The sequence below is a fragment of the Zonotrichia leucophrys genome, chromosome 3 (genome assembly GCF_028769735.1).
Source record: "Zonotrichia leucophrys gambelii isolate GWCS_2022_RI chromosome 3, RI_Zleu_2.0, whole genome shotgun sequence".
Lineage (NCBI taxonomy): Eukaryota > Metazoa > Chordata > Aves > Passeriformes > Passerellidae > Zonotrichia > Zonotrichia leucophrys.
The window spans coordinates 41747969-41769198 of record NC_088172.1 but is presented as its reverse complement, the minus strand read 5'-3'; the positions used below and the strand labels follow the sequence as shown (position 1 = coordinate 41769198).

At 43.4% G+C, this 21230-nt stretch overlaps 2 protein-coding genes across 13 annotated transcripts in view; one reads left to right on the top strand and one right to left on the bottom strand.

Moving 5' to 3' along the window:
- The window catches only part of DCBLD1 (discoidin, CUB and LCCL domain containing 1), a 46130-nt gene extending 43061 nt beyond the window's left edge, over positions 1 to 3069 (bottom strand). The window contains exon 1 of the mRNA XM_064707947.1: positions 2475 to 3069. Coding sequence (XP_064564017.1) covers positions 2475 to 3054 — 580 coding nt within the window. The 5' untranslated portion in view covers positions 3055 to 3069. The remainder of the gene's footprint in view (positions 1 to 2474) is intronic.
- ROS1 (ROS proto-oncogene 1, receptor tyrosine kinase) overlaps positions 2889 to 21230 on the top strand; it is an 86008-nt gene continuing 67666 nt past the window's right edge. For 5 of the 12 annotated variants that reach the window (XM_064707941.1, XM_064707935.1, XM_064707936.1 and 2 more), the window contains exons 1-3: positions 11442 to 11465; positions 17925 to 18018; positions 20651 to 21013. In XM_064707941.1, coding sequence (XP_064564011.1) covers positions 20891 to 21013 — 123 coding nt within the window. In that variant the 5' untranslated portion in view covers positions 11442 to 11465; positions 17925 to 18018; positions 20651 to 20890. Of the gene's footprint in view, positions 3086 to 3415; positions 3600 to 5982; positions 6082 to 10202; positions 10690 to 11435; positions 11466 to 17924; positions 18019 to 20650; positions 21014 to 21230 lie in introns of those variants that run through there. The other 7 variants (XM_064707937.1, XM_064707943.1, XM_064707942.1 and 4 more) reach the window with 7 other exon arrangements.

Below are 21230 nucleotides of genomic sequence, written 5' to 3'. Positions count from 1 at the left end.
AAAGACAAGGAACGGTGAAAGGCAAAGATAATGTGTTCAAGTTTGGCTCCCTTCTGCCTTAACTGCTGGGGGACATTTTTAGAAGAGATACCAGGATATGGGATGGCTGCTAGACAAGGTAAAACGTATATTTTTTACTTGTCAGTAAAGAACTGGCAACTGAAATCCCAAAAGATTGGTGTACAGCAGAATAAAAAGAGAAAAGAACCACATTTTATTATAAATTCCAAAGCTATATGTTACTCATGGACAGTCATAGATGGAGTGTTTGTTCCCAGGTGAGACCTACTAAGCCTATAAATATTTTTTTAATTAAAATACTTTCCCTTGATCCACAGCCTCTCTTATCATCATTTTATGGACAACAAAACTCCACATTCATAGATGCCTCAGACAACACACACATCTAACATGTTTTCAAGAACAGAAAGAGTGCTGACACCTGGACTCTACACAGCCACACTCAGATACAAGTCATTCTCTGAAATAACCAAGCCACAGTGAAAAAAGAGGTCTTTCCTTAATTTGAAACCAAAGTAAAAGAACAGAAGCAGTAACAGCCCTTTCATCCTTGTTCTGTAGCACCCCTCAAGAAAAAGAGGAAGGTAAAGTCAGCTCTTGAGGTGTCAGAAAAATATAATGCTTCATTTTTAAAAATGGATATTTTAAATTGAATATACTTAAACCAGTGCATCTTTCTTTGAACCAGCTGGTGGGAAACACCAGCGGTGATGAGATACAGAATTATCTGAAACTCGAGCCTGATTCACTCTGGCACTTCTCCTGCTCCATTACAACTTCTAAATCAAGTCAAGAAGCTTGTGTAACAGGAAGTTTGTATCCACTTATCCTTATCTCCTTTCTCCACTGGTGTGACTTTAGAACACTTAGCCCTTAATTTATAGGGTAATAGTAATAAACAAACACAGAAGAACTTCCACCCGTGGAGAAATGAAGTGTGTGGGGGGAATCAACATCTTTCCTGCTTTCTTGGCACTGGACAGATTATCTTGTAAATCTGAGTTTGGTCCAAAGAGAACCAGGCAGAATAGTACTTGTCTTTCCATTCTGTTGATTTGATAGTAGAAACACTTTTAACATATGAAACAAAAGTGCTTTTACCAACTAATTTGGGAATATGGACAAGATGGGACATTCATACGTACTACCGTGTTACTGTATGCACAAAAACCCCCTGAAATCCCAGCAGACTTACTATTACTTGACTTTCTTCTTCGCCGTGCCACTGAGTGAAGAATAAGCATTGGCGAAAGAGAAAACAAACAAAAAACCCCTCCCCTCAACACACTGATGAAAAGAGGGGATTAAGAGAATGGCTTTTTTTCCTTGCTACATATGTTTCCTGGAACATATCAAATTGGAATCCCAGCGCACGGAGGACAGAACAGCAAAGCTACCAAGAAACTGGCAAGTGGCAACACGACTCATACTAACTTCTCCCTTTTGTGGAGAGCCGTATCAGAAACCTCTGTTAATAGGAGGTTATGGGAAGAACAGGTATAAATCAACCGAGGTACTTTCTGCCAACGCCTGTATACAATGCCAATCAATGCCAATGCCAGTACAGAGCTAATGCACAGCGCTGGGTTCTGGAATTTGCAGCCAACTCGGAACCTTAGTACGGGATTTCTAAGTTATCTGAATGCACTGTCAAGCTCATTATGATGCTTAGCTGCCAGTACTAGCTATTTTATCAGTAGCTGCCAGTGAAGTCTTCTAAGACGGATGCATCAGGCCACGCACTGCAACAGCCAAGAGGCTGCAAGTCCACGGGCAGAGATGTCAGCTGCACTGGTAATTTACACTGGAATCTTAGAAACACAGTGCAAAGAGAACGGTACGCACACTCTATTCGCAACAAACTGCACTACCACAAAAAGGCTCGGAACATCCCCTCGAGATCCCTACGAAACTTTGTCCCGACACAAGTACGGGCACTTCACTTTCTCCCCGAGGCGGTGGGAGAGCAGAGCTGCCCGTTCGCGGCTGCGGGACGGGCTGCCGACCCAGCGCCGCCGGAGCAGACGCGGAGCTGCCGCTGACCCAGCGCCGCCCGCCGCGCCCGGGGCTCCCGCCGGGGCTGCGGAGGCGCGGCCGCAGCCGGGCGCCCAGGTGGCCTCCCTGGCACGCAACTTTCCCGAGACTTTTTCGCCGCTTATCTGACTTATTTTAAAAGAAAAAAAAAAAAGTCCTAATCAAAAAATACCAAGAAAGTCGTAGTATACATTTACCGTAAGGCTGGTTACCGCTTTAATCTCGCAGCTACTCAGACACAGGGATAAACCCGGCGAGGATTAACCAGGTCAGCTATATACAGCCCCGAGAGCAGCTCAGGCTACGCTCGGGCAGAGCAGGAGGCGAGGCCGGCGGGGGCAGCCCGCCGCAGCCCTGCGCTCGCCCCCCGCTCCCCGGGGCCGCGCCCGGCGATCCTCCCCGCCCGGCCCCGCACTCACCCAGCGTCTCCGCCCGCAGCCAGAGCGGGGCCGAGGCTCCGAGCAGCAGCGAGAGCAGCAGCGAGGGGGCGGCCCGCACCCCCCCGGCCGGGCCCATGGCTCCGGCTCTCGGCGGGGCGGCCAAGGCACAACTTCCCCACTTCCCTCCCGCTCCTTTCTCTTCCTCTTCTCTTCCTCCTCCTTCTGGTTGGGGCGGCTCCGGAGCCAGCCCGCGCTCCCGCGGAGGGGGGTGGCCGCCTCCCGGCATCCTTCCCCCCGCAGGTGTTTCTGCGGAGGCGGAGAAGGGGCCGTGCGGGGCTGCCGCTGGCCCCGTGCCCCGCCGGTGGCCGGGCTGCAGCGCTGCCGCCTCCCGCCTCCCCGGCCTGGGGCTGGGGGTGGAGAGAGGAAACGGGAGAAGGGGAAGCGCCACAATTCCCATTGGGCTGCCGCTCGGGGTATCTCCTCCTCCTGCCGTGGACCGAGGGGCCGGCGCGGCCCCGCCGCCCCCTCCCCTCGCCGAGCGCCGTTCTCCCGCCCACCGCCGCTCCGGGTGCTGCACCGGGGTCGCGGCGTTTCCCCAAAGCCTTGCGGCCCCCGGCATCGCCTGCCAGCCCCCGAAGCTGGCGAGCCACGTACGTGCCCACACACATATATACACGCGCTCGTATATGCGAGTATGTTCTCGAGGAAACAGGATTATTTTGCCGTTCGCAGGCTGACTCCAGGCGCCGCTCCCGCTGCCGCGGCGGGAAGGGGCGCGGGGAAGCCGGAGGGTGTGTGCGGGGGAGGACACAAGTGGGGCCGGACGCTCCCGCTTGCCCCGTGTGGCCCGGTCAGCACAGCTGGGGTCGTGATGGGGCTTCCCGGTGCTGAGGAAGCGTCTCCACGCGGGTTTGCAAGCCGTGTGGTTAGCCTGTGCCAGCGTTGTCTGTTACAGTTATGGGCGGAATTAAATAGGAGTTTTCTAAAGTATGATGTGAGCATCTGTCTCTCTGTCCGGCTTGACTGTCCGGCTCTGAAGAAACCTGTGGCACAGGGAGGTTTGCAGATGCACGGCAGGGAACACAGTGCCAGCAGCTGCAGGAGACCCAAATGTTAAGCAGGCCCCAGTGGTTTGCCTTTTAGAAATACCCTGGAGAATGGAAGGTGGGCTATCTGACTCTGTACAGACTTTTTGGGGATGGGTTGCTGTGAGGCAGGTGAATTCACACTGCTGGCAGGTCAGGAACAGAACACTGTGCTGCTATGCTAAAATGAAGTACAGAATTAGCTTGTATGTCAGAGACAACATTGCTAGATTTTATATTATGTTGGAAAAAGTCGAGTTTGGTAAACCTTTATTCTAATTGAGCTCTTGTTTTGTAAGTGTTAATGTCTGTTTTTTAACTTTTCAGACACCATATGTGATCAGGCATATTTTTTGCCATGTACCCAGTACATTATATTCTTGGTATATGTATTTAACACACGTTGTTAGTATTTGAGACTTACCCTTCTTTCCAAAGGAGAGTTTGAAATCTAGACTAAAATGTTAGAGATGATATAAGGCAGAGAGAGTGTTTGTTAGTGCAGCAGTTTGGTGGCCAGACTAATCCTCACTGGATTTTGCCAACAAATGCCAAATCCTTCTGGTTGAAGGAGGTTGGGATGGGTCACTCTCTTGGAGATTCTGAAGGCTGAGAGACTTTTAAAGAGGAGCAGCATGTCCATGTGAATAAAAGTGGCCTGCTCTTGTACTTGTCTCACAGATTGTCAGGAGCAAATCCATACAAATGAGGGTGATTATGGAGACAAAGTGGCTAGAAAGTCAAACTCTGCAAAGGCTTCAAGACTGGATTTAGAAATCCCTCAGAAGTGGTGAAAATATTGTGGTCACAGAAAATAATTTTTCCAATACCAAATTCTGGTCCAAAACCTACAAACAAGACTCAATGGAATAAGTGGAAACATGAGGGAGAGAGATGGATAGGATAACACATATGTTGCAAAACATATATCATCTTTGAAAGAGTGGTAGCTGTTGAAAAGCAATATAACAACATATGAACATGCATTGTTTTGTATTAGTCTCAGCAGGCAATCAAAACCAGTCAGTCCCACATGGGTTGGTACTGGGAATTATACTGATTTATACTCCATCAGCTGAGATCTAGAATATATTCTCAGTAATAGTGCCAGGTTCTAGTTCTATTTGTTAAGAGTCATCATAAATATGGACAGAACAGTCCTGCAGGTCAATCCCAGCTAACCTTAGGGAAGCACTACTGTGAAAAACTGGCATTGGTGATCTTGGGCAATTTAATGTGCAGAACACTTTGCCATGGAGCTTGCAGATAATGTCACTAGTGCTGATCTCTCCACAGAACTTGGATAGTTGGTAATTGGTAGAGGCAAGTTAGGAGCCTTGGAAGGCCAAAACAGTTTTTGCCTGTCACAGAGCGCTAGAGGCTCAGAACAAAGGGGAAGGTAGGTTGCCAGATACCATGAAAGGAGGCTTTCTTCATCTGCTGGGCGCTGGAGGCTTGGCAGTGCCCTCTGAGACAGAGAGATAATGATTCAATTCACAGTCATTTTTATTTCAATGATTTGCAGTGAAACGATAAGTCATGCCCTTGAGACTGGGGCTGTAAAACATCTGGGAGTGGTATTTGTTTTCCGCTCATGGCCAGTGGGGAGAGCACTGGTGGACGGAAAGCGTGCAGGCTGCCTTTCCAATCTCACCACCCTGGGCTCAGCCCGGGCTGGTCCCTTGTCCAAGGCCACGTGTTTCCTGCTGCAAACCTGTAGTGCTCAGGGGGAAGCCCTGCTCCTCTCGCCTGTGTCGGGAGCACAGCTTTCCTATTGACTGCAGCAGGATAATAATAATGCAATCAGTGAAGTAGCTTCTGTATTATTTATTTTGCTATTAAATTCTCATTACTATGCCCTCTCTCTGTCAGTTTTCAATATGCTGTAGGCAAAGAACTTACTGTCAGCTTCCAAGATTAAATAATCATTAAGATGAATGAAATTGTCTATAGCTCTCAAAGTTGTTATTCACAAGGAGGACTTGTGTAACCCTTGTCACCTTGCTAAACTGGTTCATGTGTGCTTTTCCAAATTTCCCTTTGTAAGGAGGAGAGTTAAAACCAGCTTTTAAATAAATATAACTTTAAAGGCATGTGCTTTGAGTTGAGGCAAAAGATTAGTTCAGAAAGAAGGCATACATTGAACCTGACTAATATGTTGTCACACGGTGGGAGCTTCACAACAGGAAAACTCCCTGCCAAACCACTTCTGACAGCTTTTTGCAACTGATTTTGGTCACTAACACTGACTTAATTTGGAAGAGACCTGATTCACCCAAACACATAGCTACTTTTTAGCATGAACATATGCCTTTCCTTTACAGGTAGTTTTCCAAGGCTATGAGTTAGGAGTATTTCGTGTGTTTGTTGCAAATGGTATTAACTGAGTCACCCACAGCTAGATAATGTGTCTCATTTCATTGTATGGATCCCTTTACTGTGCGGCCACCTGCAAATGAGCTGTTGAGTTTTTACTCCCCAGACCTTTGACCCCAGGATGAACAAACAGCGAGTGAGGACCTCAGGACAAAATCAGCTTAAAACGCTTCATAAGGTGGATGGTCAGTATGGGGACATGCCCAGGTTTCATTTGTAGGCCTGTACAGTCTCTAGCTTCATGGATTCACTTTCTTGACCTATACTTTTAATATACTGTTGCATAATTGCATATAACACACAGAGAAAGCGCTGCTTCTAAGCAGATGTAAATCATCTGATGAGTCCTTGTGCTCCTCGTGTGATGTTAAACTGGTAGTTCTCTGGGGCAAGGGGCAGGGGAGGAGGGAAAAACACGCTGCAGAGCCCTCCTAAGCTTATCTTGCAAGCTTGACACTGTATATATTCTTCCTTTCAAAAGCATGTTGTTCTGTGCAGGTTCTAGGGGAAAAATAATAGAAAGCAAACTTAATTTATACAAAGAGGTTTAAGTTTCGTCTTAATGGGGCAGTCTTGCTTTTGTGCAGCTAACAGGAAAGTTCCTGCTCTTAGTAAGTTGAAAGCTTTTTCTTTGCATAGAAGAAGGGGGAGGAATTGAAAACACAATGAGGTGGAGAGGACCCGAGGTTACAAATTACAAAACAGCAAGAACAATTCTAGACATTGAGAGGTATGTTAATCTCTTCATTAGCAGAAGGATAGTTTGCAGATTGAGAGGCCTTTTAGCGGTCTTTATATAAGGGCCAAGTTTTGCATTTTCACTGGGGCAAAAGCAAATGGTATAGTGGATTTACAGGATAAAGCTGAGAACAAAATGCTGTGGTTGCCGATCTCTGTGTATTCAGGGACTGTGTTCTGCCAGAAGTGCATGTGTTGGTTATATAAAAAATTCAGAAAATAAAACACATAAGATAAAATCATTAAATGTGTCTAGATGCAACATTTGTATAAACTTCATGAGGAGTCCTCTCTGTTAAAACTGATCAGACTACAGCAAAGTAAACGGTGCCACAAGGCTGTGGCATGGCTTAGGAAGTTTAGCAAATTCCTTGAGATATACATGAATTATTCTGTGTATGTAGAGTATTTTATGGACACATAAAATACTCTACATACACAGAATAACAGTTTGTTTTTATCATTGGAATCTAAGGCCTTGCCCATGGAGCAGCACGGACATTTCAGCTTCCACTGAGGTCTGCATACCATTAAACCACGAGGAGATGGACGGACCTCCAGGACTCGTCTGGAAAAATTTTGCAATTTACTCATTGGAATTAGAAAAAATCTACCCATTTGTAGTTGCCTGTGCGGCTGTGCCCTCCCTCTCAGAGCCAGCTTGGGTTCTGATGAAGTTCATGTTAGCAGCTTCCCTCCTTGCTTAATGTAAGCATCCCTCTCCAGGTGTGAAAATGCCCAGGAGGGAAGGAGTCAGTAAAATAACATTTCCACTTTTCAAGTAGTTCTGAGCAAGTAGCTAAGAGGATATCGTGACCGAATGCTTCCTCAGTATTTTAAGGCAAACATGAAGCAAGAATCAGACAGAACAAAACAACAACAACAAAGAAATTTCTGATAGAAGAAACAGTTTAACTTGCACTAGCACAGGTCACTGCCTGCACCCATATGGATGAGCTGGAACCATATAGTGTCATGTAATTACACTGGTAGCAAGAATCCCCAGTGGGGAGAGACCATAAATATTCTTAGACCTTAAGAACATGGAAAAAGAAATAACAGGCCATAAATTCCGGGAGAGAAAACTAAACCGCAGCAGGCTTCAGGACTTTTTGTCTTAACCATAGGTCTTGTCTGAGTGGGGGTGATAGCAGGGCTCTTCCCAGCACTGGTAGGGAATGTCTATGGGATAATTGGATGCTAAGAGATAAGCAGCCTCATTCACTGCAACAGCAGCAGTTGGGTGTAACTCTAATGAGAGTCATATAGGGGATGAATGTGCACTTTTCATCACTTTAATTGCTGTAACCTATCCAATCATGTCACCTATTATGATGTAATTATGAGATCAAGTTGAAGACTAATCATTTGTCCCACTGCCACATATTTTGCAGTTTCTCACAGCTGCTTGGTCGTCTTAGGTCATAATTTTTTATACTTTGAAGGAAAAAGAAATAAAGTTGCTAATCATCTGGATTTTGAAGACAATCAACCAAACATGCTATGCTGCTGTCAAGAATTATGGGGCAGAATGTTCCGTTTCATTTAAACATATTTTTTTAGGATTGCCTTGAAAAATATGATCTAGAGATTCATGACACTTTTTGTCAAAACAGAGCCTGCTATTTTATAATTTGCTAGTTTGACAGCATCCTTAGTCATTGTCAGTGACAAAACTCTGATTGTTTTTTATAGGTGTTTTAGAGAGATTTTGTGATGCTGCAAGTCCTCATGCTTTTAAAAAATGTCAAATTTTGCCCATTAATGCCTGGGTAATTTTTAATGGTAACATGTTTGGAATTTTCAAGAGGGAGTTCACAGCTGAATTTGCACAGTCTGCATTTTTTTTTCCATGGGAAGCAAGTAGTCTTAATCATTTACTCATGTTTATGAGATTGCATCCAAGTAGGAGCTAAGAAATTACTTGCACAAAATATGAGGCAATCCAGTGGTCACTTCCAGGAATGACCAATTATGTTTGAATCACATGTCTTTTAAATAAAGTTGACAATTGATCTAGTTATAATCTTTCCCAAAAGGTGTGGAGTAATGGGAGATGAATGCAAATAAGCAGGACTTGATCATTTCTAATATAGAGAGTGTGCCACTTATGCACACTGGAGAGGACAGTTTATGTGCTGGTTTCTTGATCATGATACTTGTGTCTGTATAACTAAGAGAGTTGAAAGCAAATATAAGTTTGAGCTGGGTGACTGCATGGTTTAAAAGTAGCCATTCAGTTTACTCCAGATCTAGCTTGTCTTCCTAATTTCAAGGGTTATCATGCCATGTTGCAGTTTTCCTGCAGGGTATGATATGAACTCAGTCTCAGGAGTTGAAAAGTAAGACCTTCTTTCTTTTCAGTTCATTTATTTCAAGAGAGAGGGATGGGAATCATGCTTATTAATTTAGCAATTATGATGTGTGGGAATGTGGTCCCTCCCCCCTCCCTGTGCTCTGCACAGGCCCTGTGGAAATCTGCACAGCAGTAAGCCAGTTATGCATAGTGGAAGCACAGGTCATAAATCTGCAATAATCATTATGGATGGAGAAAAAGCTTCTTGTGCAACTTTTCTGCACAGCATTGGGCCACTACGCCAATGAATCACAAGGTCAAATTCTTGTAATTCATACTGACACAGCTGTGGATCACAACTGTATATATAGTTTAAGGATTCACTGTGAATTGCTTTTGAAGCCAGGCTATTTATTGAATGTAAAATCCTGATCAAATGTAATCTGTCTCTGCAAAAAACTTTTTGCCTTTTTGCAAATAATTAGAAAAAAGTGAGTTTGAGTGAATATTTTTTCCTATTTTAATTACTTTAATTACATTGATGTACTATTGTGCCTGTTTATGAAATATAAAAACTTAGAGCCTGCTTTAGGTTCCTTGTCAAAGATGACTGCACAACAGAAAGTAAGTATATCATGTTGGTGAACACTCAAATCTGTTTTGAACATTCTTTCTTCATAAGATAATAAAAAACCAATAATTCATATTTGTTGCCATCTAAAGTTAGGTTTGTGTGGACAGTATAATTTCTCAGATATTCTTTCCCAAAGCAAGAACTTTTAGCTTTCTTCTGTCTTTTTCTTTTCATTAAAGATACTGTATTCTTAGTTATGACAGACATGTATGCTGGTAGTTGTTCTTTGCCCTGGGGTTCATAAATGGTCCTAAAGGCCTTTTTCCAAATGTGATAGACACAGTTGAGCTCAAGTTAGGTCTGCCTCCAAGACTTAAATTCAGCTCATATTTTAATTTTTTGCTCTATATCCAGTATGGCATTTGTCCACCACAATCAGACATTCTTACCCTCCTTCGCTTGAGCATGATGAAGGTTTAGGTGCAGGGTGGTGGGGTTGGGTTGGCTGTCCATGTGAATTCAGCCCAGGCATGCACCTCCTGTGGGCTGCTTGTCTGCACAGGTGAGAGAAATAAGGGCCATGCATCCACTGTGTGAGCAGCTCTGCTGCCTAACCTGAGTTTCCATCTCCTGCTGCCTGGGCATGTTGAATTCCCACACTAACATTTATCTATTTCATACACATTTGTCCTCAATAGCTTAAAAAGTTTGAGTGAACCCTTCATGGCGTCATTCTCCAGTGGATGAACAGAGCACCTGGGAACAAGGAAACCTTCATCTGTCATGAGTAGCCGGGGCAGAGACCAACTGTTTGTGGCCAAAGTCCCTGTAAGAACACTCACCACCCAGCCACAGTTCCTCATGTGCACAAAGAATCAGGCAGTTTCACAGAGGAGATGGCTTGGGACAGCTGGAATTAATCTGGCACAAAAGGATTCAAGATGCACACCCAGAATGCCAAATGGTGAGCAGGGTGTTGGTGAAGTCAGCCGCAGCTAAGACTGTTATTAACTGCTCCAACCAGGCCAAAACTAACCCTGGTAATAATTACCTGCTCAGGATCTCCAGTTACCTCTGCTCTCAGAGAAGATCTGAGTCCCTGCAGTTTCTGGCTTTCTCATGCAGCACCCTGCTCATGAGGGATTTACAAGGACTCAGCACCTTTTCAGGAGTTACCATAATCTGGTAGGCTCAGAGTTCTGCTGCGTACATTTGAATACTGTATCATTTATAGGTATTTGACTTCCTGTTTAAATAAAGATGAGCGTGGTATATTAATCAATAATTGGGATTCATGTTAGCATGTGGAACTGTTTTCTAGCTGACTTTGTAGCTTTTACTTGGAAAAGAGAGCAATCAAATGGGTTTTGATTAATTCTCATGGCATTATCTGATTCCTCTCTCCTGCACTCCCACCAATATGCTCCTGTTACCAAGGTTGTGGAGAGGCAAATTCTATCCTCTAAATGAGCAGGAGCAGGAAGCCCAGCTGCTCTTCAGTCTGCCTCTCAGTTACCAACCACTCTGGAGCACATGTAGGTAATTTCACATTGGCTTCTGCTGGTTGCAACCTGGATTTAGTGGACCATGAACTTTCACTTCCTTGCATCTTATGCCCAGTATTTTTTCTTGATGTTCTTTGTTCTATGTTACTGTCCCGGAATTTTTTGTTGTTGTTGCTTTGATCTGTAGAATTACATTAATGCAATAAAATAGCAAACACTGAAGCAAAGGAAACTGTAGGGAGATAGAACATATAAGTAAATAAAGGTAGTATAGAAAGTAATCTTACCCCCTAAAGAGTTGCAGCTGAGCCAATTGTTAAGGATTAGAAGCAGGCCTGATTTTAACAGGCAACACCTGTAGCCAATAAGAAGAGTGTTATAAAAGAGTGGATTGGTTGGTTGAGGGGGAACTGGAGTCAGTGCCTAGAGGAATTGCCTACAAGAAACATCAATGAGGTATGAAAGTCTAGCAATATGGAACCCTTGCAATGTAATGATAATAGAACTCTTGTGCTATAAGGACAACAGGAAACAAAAACCGCATGATAGAGATACCATAGTCATAGAAAATAATTATAACATTTGCAGACAGCCATTCTACCAAGTAAAGGCTAACTTGTTGCTACATAAAGAAAATATTTATAGCTGTTTTGTTTTACTAGTATTATAAAGACACACTTATAAACAATTCCTCATATGTATTACGTTTATCTGGAAAATTTGTGTGAAAATGCAGTGAACTATTTTTACTGGCATACAGACATTGGAGTAGATCTACCTGGGCACTCTGTGCACGTGGAATCTCCACTAAATGAAACTGCCTAGTAGTCCTGTTTGGGCTGAGTCTCTTTCTTCAGATTAGTTCTTGGGCCTAATCTAAAGTACCTTGACATTACTGGGGGAGCCTCTCTTGACCGTAGTGCCAAATGTGTTTTGGTCCCATGCTTTCTAGATTCTAGTGCTGTAACATTTCAAGATATTGCTGTATGCGTAGCTCTTCGCTCTGCTCAACTTCTGCAGCTTGCAGAGCAATGGAAGACTGCATGTGTCTGCACCTAATTTAAATTGCTCTTAGGATGGTTATTCCCCAGTACACTGGACTGAGAACACAAATGCCCAGGGAGGTTGAAGGATATGGTCTTTACTTAACCTGTGCATTATTGTGAAAGGGCACATTAACCTTTTTTCAGAGAGTAGTCTTTCTGTGGTTTGTGTTTTAGTAGAAATCCAAAACCTGGCTGGAAAATAAATTTTAAAAAGACAAAAAACAAAACCAAAAACCAACCAAAAAAAAAAAACCAAAACACCTCCCACGCCAGCCTAGCCAGAAGAATCTTCTCAGAAATAATTGTTTTAGTTATTGTTTTAAAATTATTAATTCTCTTATATCCGTTTTGGTACAGAGACTTTCTCTTTTTAGCACATCCCTTTCTTTGAGCTCCACTGAGTCCTTTCAGCCTTAGAAAAGGCAAATCATTGTGCTTGTGCATGTAAATAATACTGGAAAAATAATGTACTTTTCATGAACCAGTTTAGATCTTTAATCTTGGGAGCATAAACATATGAACCTGTATGACATCCCTTGTTTAATGTTTGTCCTGACTTAGCCTGCTTTGCATTGATGTAGTGTTTGTCATTACAGCTTAAGCATGTAATTGTTCTGCAAATCTTTTAGGAGTCCAGATGTGCTCACAATTAAAGGCCACCTCTTGGTATTTATGTTATTATAATGCACAGAGAGGTCCCTGCTCTGTTGTGCAAGATCACACTCAAACATGTCATGAGCAGTGGGCCCTGCTCTCCAGGTTTCCCTCTATTAAGGGACAGTGATGTATCATAACTAAATTTAGTTAACAATAGCAGCTGTTAGAGTGAAGGCTCAAACCAACTGGGTCAAAGGGGTCCTTTCTTTGCCTCACTTCCCCTCTTCCTGGAGCTCACCTGATGTTGTGTTGAGCTAATTCAATTTGCTGAGGTAGCAGAACATTCCCTTCACAACAAGGTGGATGGCTTTCTGCTGTGCTGGGGACCTGGATTAGCTCAGGAGAGGATCAAAACCGTGCCAGAGCTGGTGCAAGGGGGAGGGAAGGACTGCGCTGCTAGGGCAGGAAAGGAGAGGAAAGCAGGTCTGGGACCGTGCCAGGGAATGCCAGGGCTGATGTCCTTCACAGGTGATAAATTCTCTCGGCATCGGGATGCACCTGCACTGGCAGCGTGCGGGTTTAGCTCTGTGTGCCTGTGCCCTCCTTGCTCTGGCACCTGCCTGGCTTCTCAGTAAAGACAACTTCCTGAGGAAGGAAACTTCCCTCAGCCTGAAGGAAATTTCCTCAGCAAAATAAAATAAAAAAGCTGGTTTAACACCCAACCCACCATGTTGCTGTGATTCTGACAGCATGGCTGTGCCAGCATGGGGGTCAGCACATATGGCTGTGGGCAGATAATACTTAGGCTGTTTAAAAGCATTGCAATTAATTTAAAATCAATACATCTAAATTCAAGTGACTGCTGCTGCAGTCAATGGAGTTGGCAGACTCAGATCAGTGGCATTTTGAGATTCTTGAATGATCGCTGTGGCTCTCAGCTACTGGTCCAGAATTGCAGGGCTCCCTTGCTCTGGGGTGACACCTGCCAGCCCACCCTGAGGAAGTACCTGGGATGGGCTGGCTCTGCCCAGCTCCCCTGGGCTTCCCCAGGGACCAGGCCCCATGCCAGCCCCTGAAGCCCCTGCCCCAGGGGTGTAACACCAGGACCACTGTCCAGCCCTGGGCCCACATCCCAGCCTTGGCCTCTCTGTCCCTAGCAAGGTGCTGGATGATAGCCCTGGCTGCCCTGCTGTTAGCTGGGGGTGGAATGGGCTCTACCCTGGGAACACCCTACCACGGTACTTGATAAAAATGAGAGCAAGCTCCCAGACTAAAGTGATTTCTGCTTTTATGATAAGAAAAAGAAAGGCCTAAAGCATGGGGGCCTGCAGGCCGAGCAGGAGCATTCCTGTTGAGGATGCTGCAGCACCGGTGCTGGGTCTTTTCAGCAGCGATGTCCCTGATGTTCCAGATGGAGCAGTACAGATTCAGTGGGTCAGAATCCCCTTTTTATCCTGTTTTTTTGTCCCTTTGGATTGGTTTCTTTTTGGAGCCTTCATTTGCATGAAGGTTTAAGGTGCTTTATTGGCCCATTATGGTTCTGTCCAGGCTGACTTGTTTTTGCTTGAGGGGTGCTGCACTTTGCTTAAGTGTGCTATGCTTATAACTACCCTTTTAACCCCTTTTACTATATAATAACCAAACTAACAGTACATGCTTAACCATCTATCAACTATTTTACAGCAGTTTCTAACCTATTTTTGACAGTACCTAAACACTGCTAGTCCAGGGTGAACATCTGGTACTCCTTGCAACAGGGAGGGTGTCACTGGGGCCTGTGTTTAGGGAATGGGACCTAGCCTCATGTTCCCCATAACGGGGGATTGGGTGCACAGTGGAGGAGCTCAGCAGGGCTGGCCCTCATCAGGTTGATCTGAGTTTGGGGCTGTGGAGCTGTGCTCAGGCCTTCCCCTGCACCCAGAAGGGCAAGGAGCAGACTTGTTGGTGTTCCAGAGTGGTTTAAATCCTTGGAGGATAAAGTCTGAAGCTGGCTGGGCTGCCTGCGGTGTTGGTGCATGCTAGCAAGTCGAGACAAAGTGTTGTCTTGCCCACAGCATTTACCGTCTTAGCAGTTATTGCAGGTGGAAATGATGCACTGGATTAACATCCCCAGGATTTCTCCTGATGGTAGATCCCAGCTAATTATGGTCTTCCCAGGGAATGTTTCCCTCTCCTTCAGAAAAGAAGGGATTAGATATATCTCCAACTGTTTGGAACAAGCCTGTGTTTTAGAGAACATCCTTAATTTTTGTTCCCTTACTGTGCGGAGGTTTGCTCTTGCTTGCATGGAGAAAGGGATCTGCTTGTTCCTGTGCACCAGCACCTGTACCCAGGGGTGCTGCTCAGTCAAGAAGAGGAGGGTGGGAATTTATGGGGGGAGAAAGACTGGGACTCCAGATACGTACCAAAAGGTTAGTGAACAGTGCATCCAAATAACAGTCCAGCAACACATTTTCTCAGGCTGGTGATTGAAATGGTCAAATCCAGCCCCACTTAATTCCTGTCTCCACAGTGGGCACTGTTGCTTCTCAGTCTGTAAGGAGCTCAAGGCAGATGGGCTCTCTCCTGGATTGCTGGATAAGCAATTTCTTTTTATGGAACTACTGGGAGATGAAATGTTCAGGTATTTGGGAATGCCATGGAAACCAGGGGGTGTTAGAGGTAGAGACTTTTATGGGAGATGTTTATGCAAACTGAATACCTGACTGTTCTGAAGATCTTTACAAAGATTGAAGATTGTGTAATCTGCACTACTGCTTCTGCAACTTTTGTCTTTTTCTCCTAATCTTGATTTTATATCTTCTTACACACTGATCTACATGCTCAGAGCGATAAGTCACTCCCTCTGTAGTATGCAATCTTTCCTTCTGTTTCCCTCTAAAACCCCTTGCACATCTTTTTCATGCAATCCTCTTCAGACATCCTGCATCAGGCCATTTTACACTCACACTGTTGCACTGCCGGCTACTTGTGTATGTTAAAATTTAGTTTTCTTCAAATTTCAGACTGCACATTTGATTAGTAATAATCAGGAGATAACTAATAGGTAACACAGTTGAACAAATCACTAAATAGCTTTGCAAATACTTTGCCAACTCACCCTCTTTAAAGAAATACAAAAAGTGCGAGCTTTACTTACTTAACAGCAAGGTTTTTATTGTTGCTTTGTGCTCACTCTCTCCTAATGTTGTGTGTGATGATCACACAAACATAGTTTAATAAACTCTAATATATTATTTTTCTTTTTAGATTTGAATGTTTTAGCAATGTATTTATAGATCCATATTACCCTTTAGCATTCTGATCTTTTCTATCCTGGCCTAGCTTTTGCGTCTCTTCCTGTTAATCTCCACAGCTCAAATTTGCCTAGTCTGAAACCCATCATTGTGCATCGTTTAATGAGACATTTCTCCAGTCATTATTACTGCAGATCAATAGAAGCAAATCCCTGTCTCCTGACTGGTTTAGCTAAGGATCTCATGCATGACTGTCTTTCCAATTTGATCCAGTTTAACAGTCTGTTTCTCCCCCCCTCCCCGACCCCACTTTTCTAATCTGCAGAGATAGATATAAATCTTGAGCCAGACTCCAGGGGGTTTCTGTTGTATGGCCTTCTCTCTGTTTGTGCACAGCACTCCCCGACCGACTGGCTGCTATTGCCAGACAAACAGCTGTCTTAGCAGTTGCACTAACAAATGAAAGGGGAAGGAGGGAGGCCAGGGCAGTGGAGGGAACCTTTTTGCCCTAAGGGTCCTTGTTCATTTACTTTACTAAGAAATTCGACATCTAATGGGGGCCCGTTGCTGGAGGGAAAATGAGAATAATCTATGATCTTTGGAAAAGAGTGAAAATCCATTATCACTCTTCACATCAGCATATCTTTTCACGATGGCCTCCCCAAGACAAAGATAGAAACTGATAAGTAAAAGCTGAGGTTTTCCTTTTCATTGCTCTGCCCTGTAGGCTGGTTGAGGGATTGACAGTCTCTCCTTTCTCACCTCTCCCAACTTTCCTTCTCATCAAGATAGGACTCAGGAACCGTGGTCTATCTTCAAAGAATTTTTGGTGCTGTGTGACTGGACACAAACAGTCCAGTTTAGGCAAACATCTGTGGGCTTTTGGGTGTTCCTGCCTGCCTCCTCAGCCATCCCATGTTCAGTTTTTGTTGTCCTGCCGATTCCTGCTTTGTGCTGCTGTTTTGTGAAACCATGCACAGATGTGTTTGAGAGGCAGCACACAGACAATTGTTTCATTTGATGAGATTTTAGGTGCCTGACTCAAACTTGGGAGGAGATTAAAATTAGATTGCTGGAGTGGGTGTTGAGATTTTTGGCCAAACTTTGTGATGGAGGTTGCTGTCACAAGGGCAGGAATGATGACACAACTCCAGGTCTGGATCAGCTGGGAGTTGACCATTTGAGAGCTTTTGTCCTATTAAAATAAGCTGAAGTTGCCATCAGTTTATGTTGATGTGTTGATCTGTAACCTTTTGGCAGCCCAGAAGGTGTTTCCCAGCTGATCTTTCTGGCTGTATGTGCAACAGCCTGTGGCTGTGCACTGGGGTGAATGGTAGAGGCTGCCAACCCACCTTGAGCCAATAATTTTAATCTTTTGCTGTAAGTGCAGCAAAGCACTAAAGCTCTGTGTCTTTGATCCTTGGTCTGCTTATGTTATATCATTCATGTTACACATGCACAGCCTTGTGCATGTCCATGTACGGGAAAGTTTTGATTTTATGGATTATGATGATTTCAGGTATAAAAAAGCTGTTAATTCACTTTACTGGCAGTAACAATGTACATGTTTCTCCTCAAGGTATGATAGCCCTTACTCATTGCTATCAGGGCTGACCCTTTGTAAATAGTTCTATTTTTCTTACAAGAGACTCAAAAGAACTTGAAAGATGAATCCATAGTTTGTAAAGAGCTCTGATATGTACTTCTGTCCAGGAAGGGAATTGTGATCAAGTTTTCTTTTCTCTATTTTTCTCTTAATTCTCAGTCTTCTCCCTTGCAGATATACTGATCAGTACTTGTGCTGCTCTTTGCAATAAAGGAAATTATATTCTGTAAGGAGATCTGTAATATAAAGGACTAGGTTGTTAATGATATCTCACAAAATTTGGATCCCTAGAACCACATCAGTGTGCAGTGTGATGGAAGTGATGTACTTAAAAATTACACTTAATGTTTTGTTATTTACAGATATTGCAAACAGTCCTTTTAATTTAAAGTTCAGCTTCTAAAACCCATACAATGCTCTCTTCTTGTAGAATTCCTGAAATTCAGGTTAAAAATCTAAAGACTCAGGTGGCTGTTACTGCTTGTTCTCCCAGTGTGTTCAAAGGAAGGTAAACAAGAAAGGAGGTATTGCAGTGCCTTTTTTTTTTTTCTTTGAAAGTCTTGGTTTATGGGATGTTACAGTGACACCTGGTGGAAAATGGTGCTGGAAGTTGAAGAAAAATTTCTGCCCCATTTGAGTAGTTCATTTGAATCATATCTTTAATATTACTATTTTATTAACTAACTGTAATGGTTAGAGCCCATTTGTGCAAGGCACGTGTGCACTACCCCTATATGGGTGTGCAAAGACACACACTCATAGACTGACAAGAATTATCTCATCAGTAACAGCCAAGCTTTCAGGTTACAAAGGGTTCATTATGTGTATTTGATAGTAGCCACACTTCCTTGTCGGACAAGCCAAATGCTGTTTTGTTATTGTTAAGGTGCTGTGAACTTTTTCTTCAGACTAATGTGCACCTTGATCATATTCCTCACCAGGAGTTAACCTGGTGGAGTCACCGTCCCTGGAAGCATTCAAGAAAGCCATGGACATGGCATTTAGTGCTGTAGTTTAGTTGGTATGGTGGTGTGCAGTCAAAGGTTCAACTCTGTGATCTTGGAAGTCTTTTCTAACTATAATGATTCTATGATTCTGTGTTTCTCATATCCCAGTACTTTTCCCTATAAATCTTGAAAAAACACCAATCAAACAGTTCCTTAAAAAAAAAAAACCCAAAACAAAACCTCAAAACTTCAAAACAAATCAAAAAATAAAGTTGACTATTTGAATGATATTAAAAGAGTTTTTAAAAAAGTTTGAACTTAGGCATATTCTTTTACCTGTGCTACGTCTAAGTTAGTAATTTAATACTATGCCAGACAGCACTCTTAATCCTGAGTGACCACATAGATCAATTGTTGAACTCTGTCTGATTTTGAGCCACATCAACACTAGCACAAATAATATCAAGGAGCAGTTTGGGATATAGTAACTCTAAGAGCCACTGACCATAGGTATTTCAGCTATGCCTGTCCTCTCTTGGATGAATGAGATATTTTTAAATGTGGATGTGGGTACATTGTCCCCATGCCACTTGCTGGGGTATTGATGTGGGAACATTGAATTTACTATTATAGACCTAAAAGTCCTAGAGACCAAATCCTGAAGGTCCTACATGTCCTAACTGTCCAAAGTCAAAGTTCTTTGCTTCAGGAAGGAATTGCAGCCTCCATTTGCCTGTCACCAGCTTCCTCTTCAGTGTTGCTGGTCACGTGAGCTCTGATGAAACCTCAGCCAAGATGAGCTGGATTAGCAGAGACCTAGTATTTAAGCAGTCAGACTAAACTGGCTTATTTTGGCTGGATCTAAGGAGCTCCTTCTTGAGCAGCTTTGCTCATGGACTGGAGTGGGGGCAGCATCCTTCTGGAGTGGAGAAGTGACAAGCAAATTGGGCAGTAATTCCTCCACACCTGCATACTGAAAGCCCTTACCTGAAAGCAAAGCTCACCCTAGATGAGCCTTACTCTCATCTGGAAGCTGCCTTGAGTAATAAAGACTGAGACAGTGCATAAGGAAACTCCCCAATGCTTCTCAGGGCAACTGGAAAAAAAGGAAAGGAAGGAACCTGGTCCTAAAAGCCGCTCCTTCCTTGGACCACATTGAGCCATGTCCATTGTCTGTCTCCATCCTGGCTTTTCCTTTCCTCCTGCCTTAGTGCATTTACTCCTTTCACTGCATGGGCAGGGCAGCACAGGGGATTCTACTGGAGCCTGAGCCAGAAAAAACAGCATTAGGTTAATGCCAACCAATTCAATTCACTTCTCCTGTTGCTGGGTTAGTGTTAACCAGGTTCCCAGCCTGTTTTATTGCATGACTGCAGAAATGTTTCCTGGGCAAGTCAATGGAGCTTGGAAAGGTATGGTGGGAAAGCAGGTACCATTTCTAAGCAGCAGTAATAGGATGTGCCAGCCTCAGCTGATCACCGAATTCTGTGTTATTTATAAAGTAGCACATTTGATTTATAATGGGTAATACACATGCACAAAATGATGTAACATTTATTTATATATACATCTGTGTGTGTGTAAGCTGGACTGATCTTCTACTGCAGAATTACTCTGTGGATATCTCTGCTGGTACAGTACAGATGTGCCACAGACCAGAGCCTGGATGTGTCTTAAGCTTGACTTTCCATGAACCTCTTTAATGTGAGTCTTCAACTTCAACCACTCTTTAAATCAGACACGTAATTTATCTATCAGCTTCATTTTTCTTCCATGATACAGATGCAAACTTACTTGTACAATTGTGCCTCCTCATCTAGAGAGCCCCTAGCAAATTGGCTCTGGTTAGTTTGTGTCTAGATTGCATCTGAAGGCAGACACTGGTCTGTTCCACATGATATTCTGGTGTGGAAATAGAACATTTGGAAACAGTCATTAAAAAAAAATTAATTAAATTCTTTTCCATGTCTGATATGACCAATGGTGTTCTAACAATGTTATTCGTCATCAACAACAAATTTTCTTAGCTGCATCTACATACAAATACATAGAAATAGCTTTATCTAGTCAAAATTAACATTAGGCTGGTTTTTTCCCACCGTTTCCCTGTTTCCACATGGCTCGGAGCACCTGGTTAAGCATTGCCCTTGGTTTCCTTTTTACGTTAATGATATTTGTGTAAGTCGACACACTGACTTTGATTTGTCAGCTCTTTTGTTTCAGTGGCTTAATAAGAAACTCTGGAATAGAGGTTGCGTAACCTCAAGACAAGTGCTCCAGGAAGCGGAGAAGTTGTTGAAGGAGTGGAGTGTAAACTAGGATTTGGAAAATATTGTTGTGATCTGACATGCAGAAATTTCACAGTTGTATCTCCGTCACCTAAACTAGAAGGAGTTTGTATGGCTGAGTCAAGGGAAGAGGCAGATTACCAGATGAAATTGTTTAAGTTATGAAGAACGCTTGCCTGTGGGTTTTCCCCCTAAAAAGTCTTGTTGCTCTTTGCTGTCTATGGATCTCTGCAGTGTACTGTGCTTTCTCAAGGAACTGTCAAAACTTATGTACAAGTAACCTGGTAAGTTTTCAAAACTTGTTCCTAATTTTTGAAATACCGATTGTTGTTAGCACTGTCAGAACTTCATATTGCTTATCAGTGTTTTCAAAATTTCTCTAAAGAATATTTTTTTATTAAGAGCAGAGTTTGAGAATTAACATTTAACATTTTAATTTGTGGAATCTGGTAAGGAGCAAGTCCCACTACTCTGACTGCATGCAATTACTGTTAATGCTAA